Below are 19,188 nucleotides of genomic sequence, written 5' to 3' on the forward strand. Positions count from 1 at the left end.
TGGTGTCACATATACATGGTTTGTGTTGATTTAATCAGTATGTCGATTCACAAAATGTCTTTTTAATCTCCATAGAGTTGATTACAGCACACCTATATTGCAGACCCTCATCTCTACTCTGCTATTGTATATAGAACAGATATTTCCATATGAACCAGATAAGGAAAAACATAAATAACAAACAAACTAAAGATCTACGTAGTAAAATCTAGCTTACCCAGACTCTGCAATGATTTCTGGAGCCACGTATGTAGGAGTTCCACATATGGTGTATAAAGGTCCTTCCACCACTGTGGCCAGGCCAAAGTCCCCAAGTTTCAATGACTTGGTGCCATCTGGATACTCAAACACCTAAAATGAAATATATATACACTTGTTTATTTCAGTGAACTTTGTAAAGCACTGTGAGACAACTCTGTTGTGATATTGGGCTATACAAATAAATTGAATTGAAAAAAAGTTAAAGCCCACTAAGCGGCTGGGTTTGTGGGCAAGAAAGTAGTATGAATATGAATACATACCAGCAAGTTCTCTGGTTTAATGTCTCTGTGGACAATGTTCACACTGTGCAGGTACTTCAGAGCTCCAGCGAGATTGTACACCATGACGGTAGCGTCTCTCTCTGTGTATTTGGCCGAGGAGGTGATGGCATCGAACAAATCCCCTCCCTGTGCCAATGTCAACAAAGCGGTCAGACGTCAAACCACACAGAGAAATGAGGATTGTATATTGATAGTGCTCCCCCTATTAGCCTCTACTGTACCTTGACAAGCTCCATTACCAGGTAGAGTTCAGAGGAAGTGTCCACCTCCTCTATCAACATGATGATGTTGGGGTGTTTCACCTTCCGCAGCACTGCGACCTCGTTCTCTATGAGGTGTTCCTGGAAACACACCATGACAAGTGATCCAAGTGAGTAATCTACTGTATGCTCCAGTTCACAGGATTTATACTGAGCCATTACACTAATAAAAAAACACGCTACATTATTGATTGAATCTGAATTGGTGTCAAGGGTGTGTGTTATTGTCTGTGTGTGAGAGTGTGACGATAATTTTGAGTTAGGTGATGAATAAAACATTACCAGCCTAATCTAACTGTGTGGGATAAGAGGATCAGAGACACATCACAGCGGTACTATGGTGTGTGTGTGTGTGTGTGTGTGTGTGTGTGTGGGTGGTAATAATACACAATGGAAAATCAACGTATGACCCTTCCTTACGAGTGTGTGCATGGGTCTGAAGGCAATACACCCAAAGAAGAAAGAGGACATGGGAGAGGGAGATGGTGAGAAAAAAAAAAAAAAAAAAGACAGAATGAGACCTTTCCGCTGCACTTGGCCTTGTCGATGATCTTCAGTGCAAACTCTTTTCCTGTGGACCTGCACGGAAACAGTGCAATTAGGGCTGACAATAAAAACAGCACTGACACTGCAACTATGTCTGTAATACAAATCAAGTGCTCACAAGAGAGCCGCAGTTACTGTACAGTAAGCAGGAGCACTGCCACAGAGTTATTGGAAAGGTTGGCTATTGGAAATTGTTGGCTGTGCAAGCGAAGCTTATACAATGAGCAGAGACACAGTGCAGACATGAATCGACACAGGAACACATACTTAAAGAGTAACTTAATACCAGGATAAAAAACATTGTGTTTAAGTGCCTACTTCCGTGGTCATAAGTGAGCTCTGCTGCACATGTCATGGTGTACTGACCTATCTACACCACAGAAGCAAAAACAAGTTTTTAAAGGGAGGGTCAATTTAAAGAGGTTGTCTTTTTTCTAAAACTGTTGCTTCTTGCAAAATGTACACAAAGAGCAACGACTCAAAAGGTACCCAGTGGTGTGTCTGACCCCCAGTGGCACTGAGGAGTCTTCATGCTTACTGCCACATGCATGAGGATGCACCTGTACACACACAAGCATGCAGGTGACACATTACACATTCCTGCCCAAACTTTAACATTATTCAACAGCTAAAGAATTGTGGCAAGTCTAATGTCATGATCGTAAGATGTGACTGCAAGCTTAGGGATCTAGTAAGTGGAACTTTGATCTTAGATTATTTTGGTAACATTCATAAAATTGTCTTTGTAAATGTTTTTCTGAGGAAGCAAATTAATTCAGCATGTTTCTTTGGCCTCAAGGACATACACAATGCACTTTGGGAAAAATAACACTCACTGTACACATAAAGGTTCCCTGTGGAATATTTTGTAAACAAACACTTAAGTACTTTCCAGGAAGATGCATCAGATCATGAGAACACACACACACACGACAGGCTTCCTTTCATCACCGTCTCCCCTGTCTGCCTGGGCAGAGTGATGACTTGGAGATTAAAAGGCTAATGAAGTGAATTCACTGCTGGGTTTAATCCATGGGATATTTCTGTCTCCACAATGCCTGTCATCAGGACTTATAAACCCTGATGGGGCAGTAACCACGCGTGATGCACGTCTCATTAAGCTGCACGACTTGGCACCCCGCTGTGTGGTCACTCCAGATAGCTGCTAAATGTGCATTAAACATTTCCAGTCTGGTTGAATATGTTTCACCTACCTCTCCACACACTCCTTGACCACAGCAAAGTTGCCATCTCCGATGACCTTGCCAACCTTGTATTTTTCCAAGATGGTGGAGGCTGGCAGGTAGCGGTTACCATTAACTGCTGAGGAGAGACAGAGGTCACAACAGCAAACACACAAGTCTTTCTGTTTAATAAAAATAAGAGAGATTTGGCAGAAACTCAACCACTTCTCAGACTGCATTAGGGGACCGCATGCTGTGCTACAAAATTCACACAGGCACCAAGATCTACAGTAATCTGTACTTGTCCTCCTGTCGCAATTAGTGAACTGAGCAGCAATATTATGCCAATGCGCACATACGCGTGCACACACGCACGCACTCAAGCACGAACACGCACACACACACGCACACCCTAAAGTCATTTAGTTAAGTATCTGCTCACACACATTTCACTTTTATCCTCCACACAAATCCTATTCTTTGCCACTTTTGTTGGGTAAGCAAAATCTGAAATGTGCCCTGATGGGAAGAGATGAGGATGAGTTTAATGTGATAGCCAATGTCATTGTTGCATGCTAGAGTGTGAGGGAGCCCATGCCAAAGTGTTGTCTTAGCTGGCAGATCAGGAGAGGAGAGAAGAGGACGCACCCTCTGGACTCAGTCGATTGGTTTGCTCCTGGTGGTTGTTCAACGAGCCATTTACATTTGAGGACGAGATGTGATGTGACGGAGGGATCTGCAGGATGCAAATACAAACAAAAATAGAGATGAGCGCCTGGCCTAAAACAAAACCCACAGACAAGTCACCATGGCAACCTTAGGCTTTAAAAGCACCCACAAAGCAAGAATGTGCATGGGTGAAACAGAGTGGGTTACTTTTTTGGTGGCCTTGACTGATGGTATTTTGTTGCATAAAAGTCTTTGAGATGACAATAAAGGCTACTTAAACATGTAATTTAGCAAGCTGCACAATTTCAATCCTCAATTGCTGCCTATACATATAAATACAAAGCACAGAGGAGTTGAGATCTAAAAATATGTTTATTATTCTCAAACCAAAACCTGTGTCTGCACAGTATGGTGAGATTTAAAGTCTACTGATCACTAAAGCAACACATTCTTTTAACAGTGCACCCTGTACATTAATCCTAAAATAAACACAGGCCCATTATTGTTTAAATAGTGAAATAGGTCTAAATTAAACTTTGCCCTTCAAAATATACAAAGTGTCAGAGCTACTGGAACAGATCTCCTCCTCCATATCTACTTATCACTGCACATAAAATCGTTGTGGCTCCAGATGAATGATTCATTCAAGAGTGTCATCTCTGCAGATCACAGCAGTGGCAATTTCAACATCTTTTGGCCATATTCTTTTAAATGTGTTATTAAAACCAAAGCATCACAATCAAGTAAGTGATCTTTTCCATTATGTATGGTACTGCCTTGTACCTTCCTGCGCCATCATGTACATTATTTCACAATAAGGATCTATTATTTAGTCTAAAAGGGTCGCCCTTTAGACCAAAATAGAAATGGAACACCTTCAAGGTCTCTTTCACAACTGGATACCTAAAAAAGCTTTTTCCTCTGATAAATAACTTCTTTTCTTGGCTTTAGTTTATCTGACCACTTCTATGTGACTGCTTTAGTGTGACTGCTACAGTGAATGAGGGTGAGAGTGAGTAACTATGTCATTAACATCCATGCACTTCCTCATTTAGTTTTTCAAAAACTCTACTCAGCCTCTTTGCCAGTGAATTTTAAAGCTGTCAGTGAATCATAAAAATCTAATATCCTGCCAAATGAATGTGGATGGATAAGTCTTTGACGGGGCTCAGAGAGGGACGGTGGCACTCTGAAGGAGGTTTGCCAGCTGGCTGGAGCAGTTAGAAGCTCTGTAGTTTGGGACTAACATGCAGCTTACAGAAGAATTCATCAATAAATCAGATTAGTATCTCAAACTCTACCAGAAATACTTCACAGAGCTTCAACATCGGCTGTTCACAGATCTGTGGGTCATACATGGCTCAGTCAGTGACTGGATGACTTGACTTGACATTTCATCAGTTTGTGGTAAGTAGGTCGATACACCCCCACCATAAAGTTCAGCCATAATTTATGTGTCTTGTGTAGGTATGTGTAAGATCTGAGTCACTCAGGTTAAAAACCAGGGGGTCTCTGGGATGGTAGACCTGGATTTTACCAAGCAAGTCATTCCAGTTATGTCCATTAAAGGTTTGATAATAGGAGGACAGACACTGACTGAAGTCCAACCATAAGACCTTAAAGGCAACCTGTGTAGTTTCTGACCACTAGTAGCACAATGGACTGGTGATAAAAGAGTCATTTTAAATATGCACATAAGAAGAATGTCTATGAATTTAACTATTCCGCTGATCAAGAGGTGGCAGTAAGACAGAAAGAAAAGTAAGAATAGGAGATTGCAAGCTTGCAAAAATTGATGTTAACAATGCAAAGCTAAATGATTTATAAGGATGAAAATGCATCTCCAATTCATGAAAGTTATATTAGTAATTGTAAGTACTTTCAGATTGTCTGTCTGTTTGTTGTCCCTCATGTGTATGGGATGGATTGTCAGTGTGAATGCATACATACAGCATATGTTTTATAAACTATATACTGTGCTGTATACACAATGTGTTCAAATGCAGCTATAAGTTGTGGGTGTCTGTGTGCACAACTACTGTATGTGACGTGCGGACACACATAGATGTGATATGGCTTAGTGCCTTACCTTAAAACTAGGGGTGGTTCGGGGGCTAGTGGGAGACGGAGTGGAAGACTTGGTGGACCTTGGAGTTAAAATCTGGCTGCTTGAGACCCCATTTACTATATGGAGAAAAACACAAGGGAGATATGCAAAAACAGGGAAAAGATTATTATGATCGTGACTACATTTTTTATTTCTATAATATGCAGAAATAAATAGTATATTGACAAACATAAATATGTGTGGATAAAACTGCTCGTCTGTGATTTAGCTTGTTCAAAGGAGCCTTTTTTTGCACTACCTTGTATTCTATGGTGTTTCTATGTAATCTTCAACAATGCATCCAAGAGTGATTACTAGAAAATATTTTAAAAAATGTCCCACACTGGGTAGTTATTATTAGATGTAGTATACTTCATGGAGCTGGCTCTAACTTACTCACACACTCATGTTTACCAGGATGTAGATTATCCTAAAGATAGAGCTGTATGGACATTTTGGACCTGTTCTACACATCTGAAACAAACGTTTAGACCTGCTAATGTTCAGATGTTGTCACCACTTACAGGCAAGGAATGAAACAGTTGCTGAAACTTCAACCCATATGTCACCTGCAGGTAATTGGTACTATAACTGCATTTTTTTTCTTTTTTAAAACCACTGGTTTTCTTTGCGTGTTCTTGATGTTTAACATTTTTACCATCTGCCAGCAAAAGTACAATAATAACCTCCACAACTAGCGACAACTGACACTAACGTCCACACGAAAACAAATAGCAGCTACAACCAAGCAAAACCCAAAGTTCCCACATTCATTACTGTGTGTCAAAACTTAGAAGTTGCAGTGTCACAACTAAGAAATCTGTTACTTTCATTGCCTGTAGATGGTGCACATCAGCAGGATAGATCTACAGGTCTAAACTGCTGTTAGTTTTTACACTAATTGTTGAATGAATAAGATTAGAAATTAGACAATAGAATGTAAAATTACGTCATACGTGCAATTTCTACTTACTACAACATAATACATATACATACTACACTGTAGTGTGTAACATGAAGTGTTCAGACCCTCAGCAGGGATAAGAGCTTGTATTGTTTGAGTGATTCATTCTCAGAAGAACAGACTATATCTGCCTCCTGCTCACTTGGTTTCTGGCACAAATACAGAGACCTAATGCGTCAAACTCAAACTCAAAGTCTCTTCATCTGCATAAACCCAGCTGAGCTGAGGAAAATTATTTCACACTGCCTACAGGCTGCGTCTTTGCACTACTGATTTTTCTTCATTTTATAATCACTTAGAGTTTTTTTCTCACTTAACTTTCCGCAGGGTATTGATCTTGTATATGTAAAGGACTGTTTGAAGCAATATTTGAGGAAACTCAAATGTACTACAGTTACGTAGTGTAGTCTAGTTTTTGAGCACCTCAGCTGCTACAGATGAAGAGACATGTGATGTACTGTAACTGCTCACTGAGAGCAGGATTTAATTAGCAAAGCTGAAGAGTGAGTCTAATCTGTTCGTGGCTTTGAATCAGTGGATTCAGCAGTAGTTGGCTTTCAAATTAGATAGATGTTGTAAATGGTGTATAATACATGGCATCCCGTAGTCTGGTCTGGGACAGAGGGAGGTAGAGAAAGAGAGTGGGGAATTAAGCCGACAGAAAAGGTAAAACCTTTTATAATTAGGCTCATCAGCATGTCTCTATAAATTATTCAAAATTGCCTTTGTCCCACCCTGTGCTGTCTACTAATTGCGTGTACTTTTAGTGGTTGTTTCTTTTTGCTGTTTTTCTGGTCTCATTTTTAACAATTTGACTGTTTGTTTCTTTAACTGTCTTTATAGTCTTTTTACCATTTTTTGTGAAGCATTTTGCAACCTTGCTCTGTGAAAGTTGCTATACAAAAAAACTTTACTTACTTATTTAAACTTTGCTACATGTCTTTGATCTCCAACCAGAAGGACAGAAAAGACGATGCTATTCTTAGATCATCACCATTGTTGGAGTAAAACTGTAAAGGCCAGTCTCAGTCAAACGCCTTTAGAAAACCTTAAATTGTAAATGTCAAACACTCCCTGACTTGAACTCACAACTAAGAAATTTCACCCTGGACCATGTTGGACTGACTGGAACCCTAAAGTTGTTACTTTACCCTGATTACCAGAGTGAATAGATATAGCAGGTGTTTTAATAGCACTGTGACACCATCACCAGCCTCACCTGGGGATTTGATGGGAGACTGACTGGTGGAGTAGTGAGCAGTTTGCCTTGCTGTAATGTCAGAGGTGAAAAAAAAAGAATAGTCAGGCAGATATATGATTAGGTATAATCACATTATAACATAATTTGAAACTTGGTTGAACTAAGACTGCAGGAACTCCAAAGCTGGCAACCTCTCAATGATCTCTTCTTTAAACTTGATGTGATGGCTTGTAGGACATTAATTACTCAGCACAATGTCACCATCACTCTGCACCACACAAATTGCTTAGTAACTTGTCACAGCTGTTGAGGGTTGAGGATGAGGCTGCCAAATGAAAAGCTATTACTCAGCCTCTCAACCAGAAATTAACTTTAAGTACAGTGTTGATTTGGCATCAGATAAATGGGCTTTTTATATTTGTGGAACATATTTTCACACATGTAATGAAATAATTTGCAAGACTTGACCTTTCAGGCTGTGTACTTTCAATGTGTACTTACAAGTTAGTATGTTATCAATGCATGAATATCTCTTAATTTGACAGGGCTTCTGCACACAGCTACTTGACTGTTTCCAGTATGTGTACAGTCATGAGTCTTACCTGCACCTGGGGACTTGCTGCGTCGTGAGGGTCCAGGGCTCTTAGTTGTCCGGTTTGGAGTACCAGAGCGGCTATGCGACGACTTCAGCACTCTGCATTCTGGGGAGACAACACGCTCAGGGTCATCATCGTATATATATTAACCTTCCTAGATCAACAAATCTGTTCTTTCTTCTCAGACAGAGTTAATGTGGAACAATTATGCCCCAAAAGCTAGCAGAAATATGGCCCTGAAAATGTTATGTGTGTGGCATGGTTTCATGAATGCTTGTCACACTTGATTATGGGGGGCAGGAAAGAACAGAAACAAACAGTGTTTAGTCAAACCAGATTAAAAATCAAAGAACAACAAATAAATTACCTGACATTGGATTCCAAATAGGGCTATGCTACATAAACATTTTCACTCTGTGATTGTGATTCACAAGAACTGGCTAGAAAAATAACATATTGACCATAAACAGCCAGGCACCTCATTACTTTTATATTACATTAAATGTGATCACAATGCCATAAGTATAAAGTGCATGCATTCGTTTAGGATGGAAGTCCCCACTACACCTAAACTTCTACATTATTTAGACTTGTTGGCAACAGTAAATTACAGCAGCATTTACTGATTTCTTAAAAATATGGAGTCTCTCAAGATTTGGTACACATCAGTGAAGTCTTTTAGAGCAAAGCAATTACAACAATGTGTGTTCTCCTCTGGAATACAACATCTAGGCTAAAATGTCACTGCATATCACACACACCACATGAACAAAAATCACAAGCTTTGGTTTTTATGCTGTTTGCTGTGTGTCACAGCTGATTTAGTGGTCTTGCTGTGAGGCTGTGTGCAGTTAGAGCAACTGTTGTAATGAGGCTTGTGGTAAACTTGTCAGGGCTGTGTTAATGAGGGTGTGGGCGTTGAGAGGTATAATGTAATGACACACACATAAGAAAAAAGTAAGCACACAGTGCAGTGTGTTCCCCATGCTATTTACCACCAGATACATATTTCACTGACTGATTAAAAGGGGCTCTCAGTATAGTATAGTACACTCCCTTGCATGGTGTAAACAAGAAACCCCAGCAAAACAAATCTTTTTCTAGGACAACTCTTGAAGACAAGATGTTAGTTTTTTTCTTTTGTTTTGTTGTTTAGCTGTATTTCCACTATTGAAAATTCTCTTTATATTACATATTACTGGAGAGATGCATGGCTGCACACTCAGTTATCAATAAGAAGTTTAAAACCACCCTGATATATTTCTAGTACCAAAAAATTAAGGGTCCAGGTGACAGTTTGCTGGTTTCCCTTCTGATTACACCATTACAGCGTTATTGTTTTGTGTCAATTGCACAGTCCATCTGTATTCTTTCCATGTTTCAACAGTAGAGTGTGTACTGGACCTACTTCCTATTTTGCAGAAAGGAAGAGCAGCCTCTGTACCTTCAGCAGCGAGTGCAGTGTGCCTTTTTTGTTCTCTCAAAGACCTAATTCTTAAAAGTGGAGCACTAGAGTTTAAGTGGGACGAATGCTCCAAACTATCTCTGAATGCGAGCAATCCTCCATCACTCATCCTCAGTAACACAGTGTGTGTGCTAGGATATGCCTCCCTGTTGTTAGCTAACCTGACAAAACAAAAAAATTAAACAGGATGTCAATACTTTGGACTGTTACTATAATAAACTCCTTTTTCCTTCCCACAAGGTTGTCCAATGTTGGCTAAACTTCTGCACAGCTTTAACAGAGAATGCGTCTGCTTGTTTAAAGAGGTCATATCCTGCCTGTGTGCTCTCAAACTTTCAGCATTTTCTTCTGCAAGATAAAGGGGTGATACCCAACAGAGACTGTGCATAATATACTGTATATACCGCACATACAGTACAAAGCATGAACACAAAGACAAAGTCACAAAACATAGGAACACAAGCAAAAACAAATGAAATTTTTCGCTCAGACGACTGCAGCCTCTTTTCCTTACCTGACAGGAGGAAATGTACAGCAACAATTCTTTTCTGCAGATGTTGGACTGACTATTAAATATACTTAATGTTAACACAAAGGCTTACTTTCCACTATCATGATTATCATAATCTGAATGAAAACGGGAAGAGAATCCTAAAAGAAAAGAGTATTTTACACACACACACACAATATCCTGCTATCAACTTCCTAAAGGAAAAGAGTGTTGTAAGCACTAGTAAGGGAAAAATAGTGTGGAAGGACACTAAGGTGAACAAACACACTCTCTCACACACACACACACAGACAGACGGATGTTTAGTTAGTCTTAGGCAGGCCTACCAGTCATAAAGGCTGTGGAAGCCTTACCGCTGTGATCCAACACAAAATCGTCCTGGGCATATCGGTACTTCTCTGGGCCACACGCTATAAACACGTCATCGTCCCCAAAGAAGTCCTGGAGGTTGGTAATCTGTAGGAAGGAGAGTAAGGAGAAACAAAGAGATTAAAAAGATGAAGAATAGTTATCTACTTGTTTTGATGTTCGGAGGTGGCAGTGAAAGAAGTAATCAGATCCTTTCCACAAGTAAAATTTCATTACAATAATTAGAATACGCTCTGATATGTGAAGGAAATGCATTCAATGCATTTATTAGGCCTTAAGGACACACACAATACATTTTAGTGTGATTTTGTTGTACCAGGTCCAGGTGGAGCCAATTTTAAACTTCTTGTGCTGCATCATCTTTCATAAGCAAAGCATATATTTTGCATGCAAAGCCTTTATCTGCACAGTAACATGTAAATTTGGGAAAAATGTAGTACAGAGAAAAGTACAATATTACCATCTAGCACAAATGTAATTTATTCAAGTACTGTACAATAAGCTTAAAAACGTACTTAAAGTAGGTATAGTACTAGAGTAAATCACTTACTTTTTATTACTGCTCAAGGGTGAGCTCTGTTATTGTGAATACTAGAATTAGTAGCTTCACAAAAACCCTTCATTTATTTCATTTGTGAACAAACACAGTGACAACTACCAGCTTGTTTAAAATAAAGTATGGATGATGGAGCTTGGCCTTGACAGTTCAAGGGATTCTGTTTCATTTTAGCCATTTTATTTTTTTTAGCTCTACGTGTGACTGCGGTATTTTTGGATGTGAAATAATTGCTTCACTCTGTGCTCATTGGCCAGATAAAATCAGTCTGTGGGATGCATGTGGTACACTAACATTGTAACTGTGTGACTCTGCATGCGTTTGAGTGTACAGCACAGAGGCATAACAAAGGGATGAGGTCAAAACACAGTGACATCTAGAATACTGCAGAGTCAATGCAGAGTCATGGGAGGAAAGCAGTACAGTTAGCGTTTGTGCCGCAGGGTCGTTTGTCTTGCTTTTTCTATTCTGTCGCACACTGTGATCGTCATTTTCTCTGCAGACCCGAGCACTTTTCCTTTTACACCCACCACCCACCCCTGGAGGCGGAAGCAGAAGTTACTTTTAAACTTCAGTGAGCTGTGCCCACACACAAACACACACACACAGATTATCCCTCTGTTGCTGTAGGTGGACAAGTAGGGAGACAAAGGAGGAAAGATACGTTCATTATCCCACCCCCCACCTCACACAGTTGCACCCACACACTGCCAGACATATGTACTGTATGTACATGCACATGCACACACACACCCACACACTTCGAACAAGAGTAAGGGGGAGGAGTATGGCTAAAGATTGTGGGCAGATGGATCCTCTAGGGGAGATTGGGGGCTGACACAGTGGGGGAAAGTGTGTGTGTGCAAGATGGGTATCAGAAAAACTGCTGGTCCAGAAAAGCTAAATGACTGCTGAAGAGCACAAACAATCTGCACAATAAAAAGAAGAATTGGAGGCTGAGAGAAAAGGAAACAGAAGTGGCGTAGGAGTGAGACATCTAGCAACTAAAATAGCAAGAGTTAACACAAAGAAACATACAGTAGTAGTTACACATTCATTAATAATAAAGAAGACACTTCACATGACACTTTTGCATGTCCTACATTCAAACAGCATCAATTAAAAATGAAACAGTATGCCGTATCTATAGCGCTGCCATAAATAATAAAAACAGTAATTCTGGGCCTTAATGAGGCTCCTTAGTTTAATCTTTGATGCAGACCAATAGCCACTTGAAAAGAATCAGTGCGAAGTGTTGATGTATTATGTGTCCGTTCTGAGCTGTGGCAGATAATCAAAGGTTTGACATAGCTGGAGTGGACGTCATTCTTTAGATGAGCTCTCTCTCTGGAACTTGGCAGCTGATCGCCACACCATACTGTCAGGGCACAGGTGTTAGAATCACCATAGTAACAGCCCACATGGGTAGTCTGATGTATGCGTCAAAAATGGACTCTGGTTTAGTGCAAGTGGGGGACTATTACATGTGGATGTTATATAATATTTCTCATTCAATTCTAACCTTAATCCATACACTGCTTTCCTGTGTGCAGACATTATCAATGATAACACTGTTCTGTAATCTTCCATCCAGTCAGCAGGTCATTTGTTTGAGGACAATGTGAGACAGCAACACAGGGACTGCAGGAGTGACACTGTCCCCTGGCAGGTAAACCACTGACCGTGATGACATCAGCAGTCAGAGGATCTTGGTGATGGCTTAAAGGAATAGTACGACATTTTGAGAAATACGCTTATTTGTTTTCTGGCAGACAGTTAATTGTGAAGATTGATACTATTCTCATACTGCTCAGTTAAATATAAGGCCGGCAGCCAATTAGCTTAGCTTTGTACAATGAATGGAAATGGGGCAAACAGCTAGCCTGGCTCTGTAAAGTCGTTACAAAATACACCTCTCTGCACCTCTAATGCTCATGCATGTGTCAAAACCACACTTATGGATTTAATGAACAAGGAACTTAGACATGTAACTTAGGTGGATTTTGTTAGTGACAGAGCCAGAGTAGCCATTTCCTTGTTTACAGTCTTTGTGCAAAACAATAATACTAACCATCTACTGGCTGTAGCTTCAAGTTTAATGGACAGATATTGGAGTGATATTGATCTTCTCTTACAATTCTCCAACAAAAGCTAAATAAGCATATTCCCCAAAATGTCTAACTTTTAATCTTTAAGCTTTAGGTCGTGTAAGACTGTTAGGCGACCACAAGACAGGAGCTGTATTTTTACCTCTGCACCTAACAAACCATGGCACACACAACTAAATTACCTGTTATTAATTTGAACTCCTTTGTTATCTTGCTGCTGCCCCAGGACATGCTGGTCCCCACACCACCTGAGGCAACAGGCTTATTGCGCAGAAAAGGGATTGCGAGGCTGGAATACTATATGTCCTTGTCGAGAAGGCCCAAGCTGTATTCTTTCTGTATTTACCTCCACCCCTACACACACCTACCTCTCTGCAAGGCTAGCACTGCTGTGGCCTGTGATAAAGTACTTTGCAGCTGGCCTGTGACGCCCCCGGGGGAATGCAGGGAAATGGAGACAAATGATGCCTGTATGGCCACCGGTTTAAAAAGGCAAGAATGAAAGGAGGTCAAGTGGTTGAGAAATTCTGTTAAATGACAAAGTCTGTTATATTATGGAGTTTCAACGTAGATGTGCTTTTTAAAACTGCACCGTTTACAATTTTTTACCAAGTCTTATATATTACTTTAATGCAACACTTGATACATAGTATAGTACCACTATACAACAGGGTTAACAGGAGTTACTCAAACCATAAAGGAAAATACAAAGCACTGCTTACAGCACACCTGCCAGCAACTGAAAATCTTGTTTTCGCTGACCTCTAGAGGTTGAACGTCGCACAGTGCTGCAGTGAAGAGGAAGCATTCTCCAGAGTGTGTCAGACACCAAGACATCACTGAAGCACATTTCTGACTAGCGCTGACATCTTCTGGTCAACTGCTCTGTCGATCTTGTCCAAATTGCCACTGGTGTTACTTTCATAATGAGAAATTGCTTCTCAATCAGTTGTTTCTGTGTATTTATTATGTCAATAATATAATTCACCACTAAACCACAAGAAGCTTCTCGGTTGGTTGAACTGTAACTAGAATTCCAGTCAACCAAGACTTTCTTTGGTTGATTACAGCCCTACTTCTGACCGCATCCAGGTGGCTTTAAGAGCACTTAAATCACATATGCTGTCAATTGATTGGCATCAGATAATCACCAGTCACATCATACTAATGTTGATGATGAGGGGGTCTCAATAATAAACCCCATCATAATGTCACCCCTGTAGGCTATGATTTGATCCCTCCAGCTACTCGTTGCAGTTCTGGCTGTGTAGATTGATTTCTCCCTCCACCACCCCAGTCTCCTGATGTTCTAGTTTCTTATTGCCATAGCCAACAACAGCATCTCATTTGCATAGCCTGTATCTTACTAAAATGTGTCTGTTGGATTACGTTCTATAATGATAAAGTAAAAAGGCATATATATCTAGATTTGTGGTCTAAATTATCCATATTCTCTCACATAAATCAAATTATGATGCTGCTGCTAAAACTTCTATCAATAAGATGCCTTGTGTACATGTTAAAGTTGCACACATAATAGGATGTTTTTCTTGAAAATAACCTCCTCAGCAGACTATTTGGAGCAAATAAGTAAAGGAGCGTCTGAATGTCAGACTGCATTGTCCATGTTTTTCTATGCTCTTGTCAACCACTGCCAGGATAAACAGCCAATGGCACTCCATTGCCAGCGCCATCCTGCTAGGGCTTGTCTCCGCCAATCAGTGAACTGAACTGTTCGCAGGGATGTGTATTGGCTGGGTGACGTTTCTTGAGGGTAAACTGAAGTTTGCCCTCCAAGAAGAGACACTCCCCCCTCCTCTTGTATGTCTGACCTTCTCTTGCACTCACCATCCGTCTGTGTCCTCTATCTTTCCTGATGTACTTTCTGCCCTGTTTAGCTTGGCAACAGAGGAAATACAGGCCGAGGGCTTCAAGTGTCTGTCTGTACCTTTTTAAACTACTTTTTGAAAACATTCTAACATGTACTGCAAAATGTGCACACCCCTCAAGACAATTCACTTACTTGAACTGAAACATTTTTCCCAAGATATTGACAAATAAAAACAAAAAATGGGCAATGGGGCCCACAAAGTCTAGGTCACAAATATAATAAATGAGATTTTCAATGAATGTAAATATACCAAACATCTATTATTAGGGTTTTTTTTAGGTGGGAGGGGCTCTTCTTTTGCTTTTACATAAGGAGTTCTGTTCCAAAAACGAATGTCACACAATAGCAGGTGCTAAGAACTGAGGGCAGTGCAAAAGACACAAATGGTTGAACGAGATACACACACGAAAGTAAAAGGCTCTCCTTGTGATGGCTGACAGGACAATGATCACTGTAATCATTGGGTACCATCAGCCCCGTTTACCTCCAAACCCCTCATTGCAGCTCATCACTCTGAGCTAAATTATCAAGGGGCCCAGAAGGTGGGTGGAGTCCTGAGGGAAAGAGCAAAAAAGACAGCAAGATCGAGTTCTCCGTCTCTTGCCTTGGGGAAGGTCAGCTTACACTGCACTCCTGTTGTTCCAAAAGAAAAAACCTTTCATGGTAAACCAGAGGTGCATTCTTTACATACATTTAAACTCTCACTTTAACTGTTACTTACTTGTGAACTCTTACTCACATACAGAGGCTGCTTCCCGAGACTGTTAAATTCCTCTGGATTAGAGCGGTAAATCTCAGGCACGTGGAACAGTGAAGATAAGGTGGCGGTGTCAGCAGTGGCAGCACAAAAGTGAGCAATGAGAAATTCAAGTCCATCATTGACTCACGACTGTGGATTTGCTACATTAGCTGCATTAGCCATTAGTTACAAATTACTCTGCATTTTTATTTGCTTTCAGTCTCTAGGACATTCAAGGGCAACCAAGCAGATGTAAAAGAACCAACAAACCGTTGCTCACTTAAGACACTGAAGAGCAAAAAACAAGCAGGTTTCCTTGAGTTTTTCATATACTGGATTTCATTAATTCATAGAGGACACTTGAAATACTGAAGGCAAGAACACTTCAGAATAAAAGAAGCATACATTTCAAATCAGCTGTTTCCATTTGTAAGATAGTTTAGGGAAACTTCAAGGCAATACAGTGAACTTTCTCTCACACCAGCCACTGGCAGGTTGGTCTATAACACATCACACAGCTGTCTGACTCTCGCTGTGCCGCTCCTCTAAGTCATGCTCAAATACAGAAAGAGAGACATTACAGTACATAACCTCAGGCTGTCTCAATGTACATGAGCTCTGAGCTCTTTATACACAAAAGGAACTGTGCAAGAAGAACTGGAGAGACTGGGAGTATAAGCCAAAACATGTATACACAACTTTTAGGAATGAACCTCACATTACCACATTCATTTAATAAGGGACACCTGCAGAATTGCAGAGATGCTAAGAGATTCACAAGAGATGCATAAAATGTCAGATTTTGTTGCCAATGAACATAATTCTCAGTCTCCAAATAAAAACCAACAATATTACTGCATTTCATGTGGCAACTAGGCAACATGTGCTCAAAAGACTAAAAGAAAAGACACTGTTTGATGTGTATGGGACACATGTTACAGTAGTCAGGATCACTTAGACATACAGCTCATGATCTGCCACACATCAACACATCAATCTGCCAAAACTTGCTGAGGCAATCTGGGCTGGCTTGCATGATTAAACTTAAGCAGACAAACAACAGTGTGTGGGCTTTGGTTTGAATGCTGGCTAATCATAGCATGATGTCAACTCTCCTGTTGGAAGAGTGAAAGGCCTGCTGCAAAGAATGAATGAGGGCCAGGCTTGGACAAAGAAAACAAAACAAGTAGTTGAGATCACACAGCACACAATGGATGCCCTCCCTGTCTGTGGCCTCCACACGCTCTGCACAGCCGACATCCCCGTGCCCCCCACCCCCCGACACCCCCACTATCTGTCGTCTGCTGGCCTTTTGTTTGCCTGTCAGTTAATCTACGGTATCATGCCAGCACTTGTGAAACGTAGACCTGGCACTTTTGCTTTATAAATACAATAACGTTTGTTTGCATTGCCCACCAAGAGTGGAGGAAAGCATTAATGTGGTGTGTGTGTGTGTGTGTGTGTAAAGCATCTGCTAGGACAAGAAAGAGGGGTTCTGGATTTTCAGGGTTTTTTTAAACTGCAAAGGCCAGACAGCAACCATTTTATAACAAGGCTTCATCTTTTTGACTTGCACTTATTTAGCCTGTCAAGATTTTGCTTTGAGAAGTCTATCTAACCAAAAATGACTGGGAATCTGAGGCCAAAAAACTACATCTCATCAACCTTAAAACAGATTATTTTTTTGAGCAAATTATATTTTTTATACAGATTACATGGCACTTTGTTGGCAAGTGGGGAAACACTAATACACTTAAGTATTGGAACATCTCCAAACACTACTAGGGATTCGGCATGAAGAAACCCTATTTATCACAGAGCCTAGAATAAACAATAGCATATCTCTGAGCGTCTCTAAGAATATTCCTGGTTGAATGGTGTCATTGCACTGGTGTCAGATGGTGATGTATGCTAATGTGAGTAGAGAACAATAGGTGGCATGCAAATTTCATAGCTGTTGACCTAAATGGTGGCGTTTAATCCAAACTTGGCCCTAAAAACAGCTCATGTCTGACAATCAGTTGGAGCCTCCATGTGGGCTTGACACTAGCTAGTCAAAGAGGAAGACAGTTTTATTAATCTGTCTGTAACTGCCAGCATGTTTCATCGTCCTGCCAGGAGGGTATTCAAATGACAAGATATCATTCCCATCAGTATGATGGCAGGTTGAGCAAAAACCAGACACCTTAATTAATGTAAACCCTTCAACTGTTGGAACAAGATAGAGCAGCACGCCCCTGCTAACACATGTACTGTAAAACCTGGGTGGGTTTAGAGTACTGGAGCGAGTCATGTGAAACGATGCCACAGCGCATCAGTGTCATGCTAACCAAAATCCACCTCCCTCTTATATGCATACGTACATCTCCAGAACCCAGCAATCCATGCACTATGAGCTAGCTAGTTTTCACCTTTATGACATGTTGGTGCTCAAACATTTAATGCTGTTACTTTATCTTACCAGCACTATGTGTACCTCTGCAGTATGTGGTGCTTAATGCTCCAAGCTAAGAGTGATTCATAAAAACAATTTAGAAAACTGCTGAGGGGAACTTTTACTAAGGAATCTGGAAAACTTATAACCTCAGAGAGGGGGTATGATTGTGCGTGTCACTATGGAGTGCATCCTATGAAATTAAGCCTTTTTACCTTGTGTATATGCTGGTTAATAGACAGTAGATCCCTGTTGCCACAACAATGGAAAGGGCAAATACTAACTATGGGAAGAGCAAATATTTGCCATATTCACTATTAATTTAACATGTTTGTCACAAATAGGTGTGATTTAAAAGGGGTAAGAAAATGTGAAGTAACCAACCCTTTCAAACAAACACAAAAATAAGAAAATGGATGAGCATTTTTAGTCCCGGCTGTTCCTTCCCACGGCATGGCATCAAATTCTTTGTGCCATGATAAACTGCAGCAGTATTGAGACCTCTGAGTGACCTTCAACTTTTGTTATGTACTCTGCATGCATGCAGAGGCACTAGTGTACTTGCCTCTATGAAACTGACAGATAAAGAAAGAAAAAAAGGAGATGAAAAATCCAATTAAGCCCATTAGTTCATTTCATGCAACTGACACAGCATGGATTTCTTCCATCAACCAACATTGCTTATTTAGGCCTTTCAGGTTCTTCAGTAACTGTGTGTTCAATTTCTTATGGAGAATAAAGTGCATTCACTTAACTACTGCAAAGATGTAAACAAAAAATAAGACACTGCATTTGAGCAGACTGTCCAATTATCAGTACTGAGCTCCACTTCCTCTCTTATTCCTCAGCTTGCTCTGTGTAATGAAAAGACCTTTCAAGATTTCAGAGAGACGAGCGTCCCTCACAACTCAGCAGCCTAAATGGTCCAGGTTTGTTTATGGCCTCTGGTTAATGGGCAGACAGACTGTCATCCTGATAACATCACTGAGTGAAAAGGATTGGGAAAGACAAGCATATTTCAGGATTTTTTTAGAGAGAGAATAACA

At 40.4% G+C, this 19,188-nt stretch overlaps 1 protein-coding gene across 1 annotated transcript in view; it reads right to left on the bottom strand.

Annotated features, from left to right (window-relative positions):
- The window catches only part of dclk2a (doublecortin-like kinase 2a), a 35,031-nt gene that overhangs the window by 3,284 nt on the left and 12,559 nt on the right, over window positions 1–19,188 (bottom strand). Inside the window, exons 3-12 of the mRNA XM_070856486.1 lie at window positions 10,399–10,501; window positions 8,076–8,174; window positions 7,492–7,542; window positions 5,291–5,385; window positions 3,181–3,268; window positions 2,563–2,668; window positions 1,324–1,381; window positions 764–883; window positions 522–668; window positions 218–351 (exon numbers count right to left, since the gene is read on the bottom strand). Coding sequence (XP_070712587.1) covers window positions 218–351; window positions 522–668; window positions 764–883; window positions 1,324–1,381; window positions 2,563–2,668; window positions 3,181–3,268; window positions 5,291–5,385; window positions 7,492–7,542; window positions 8,076–8,174; window positions 10,399–10,501 — 1,001 coding nt within the window. The remainder of the gene's footprint in view (window positions 1–217; window positions 352–521; window positions 669–763; window positions 884–1,323; window positions 1,382–2,562; window positions 2,669–3,180; window positions 3,269–5,290; window positions 5,386–7,491; window positions 7,543–8,075; window positions 8,175–10,398; window positions 10,502–19,188) is intronic.

The sequence above is a fragment of the Pempheris klunzingeri genome, chromosome 3, assembly GCF_042242105.1.
Source record: "Pempheris klunzingeri isolate RE-2024b chromosome 3, fPemKlu1.hap1, whole genome shotgun sequence".
Lineage (NCBI taxonomy): Eukaryota > Metazoa > Chordata > Actinopteri > Acropomatiformes > Pempheridae > Pempheris > Pempheris klunzingeri.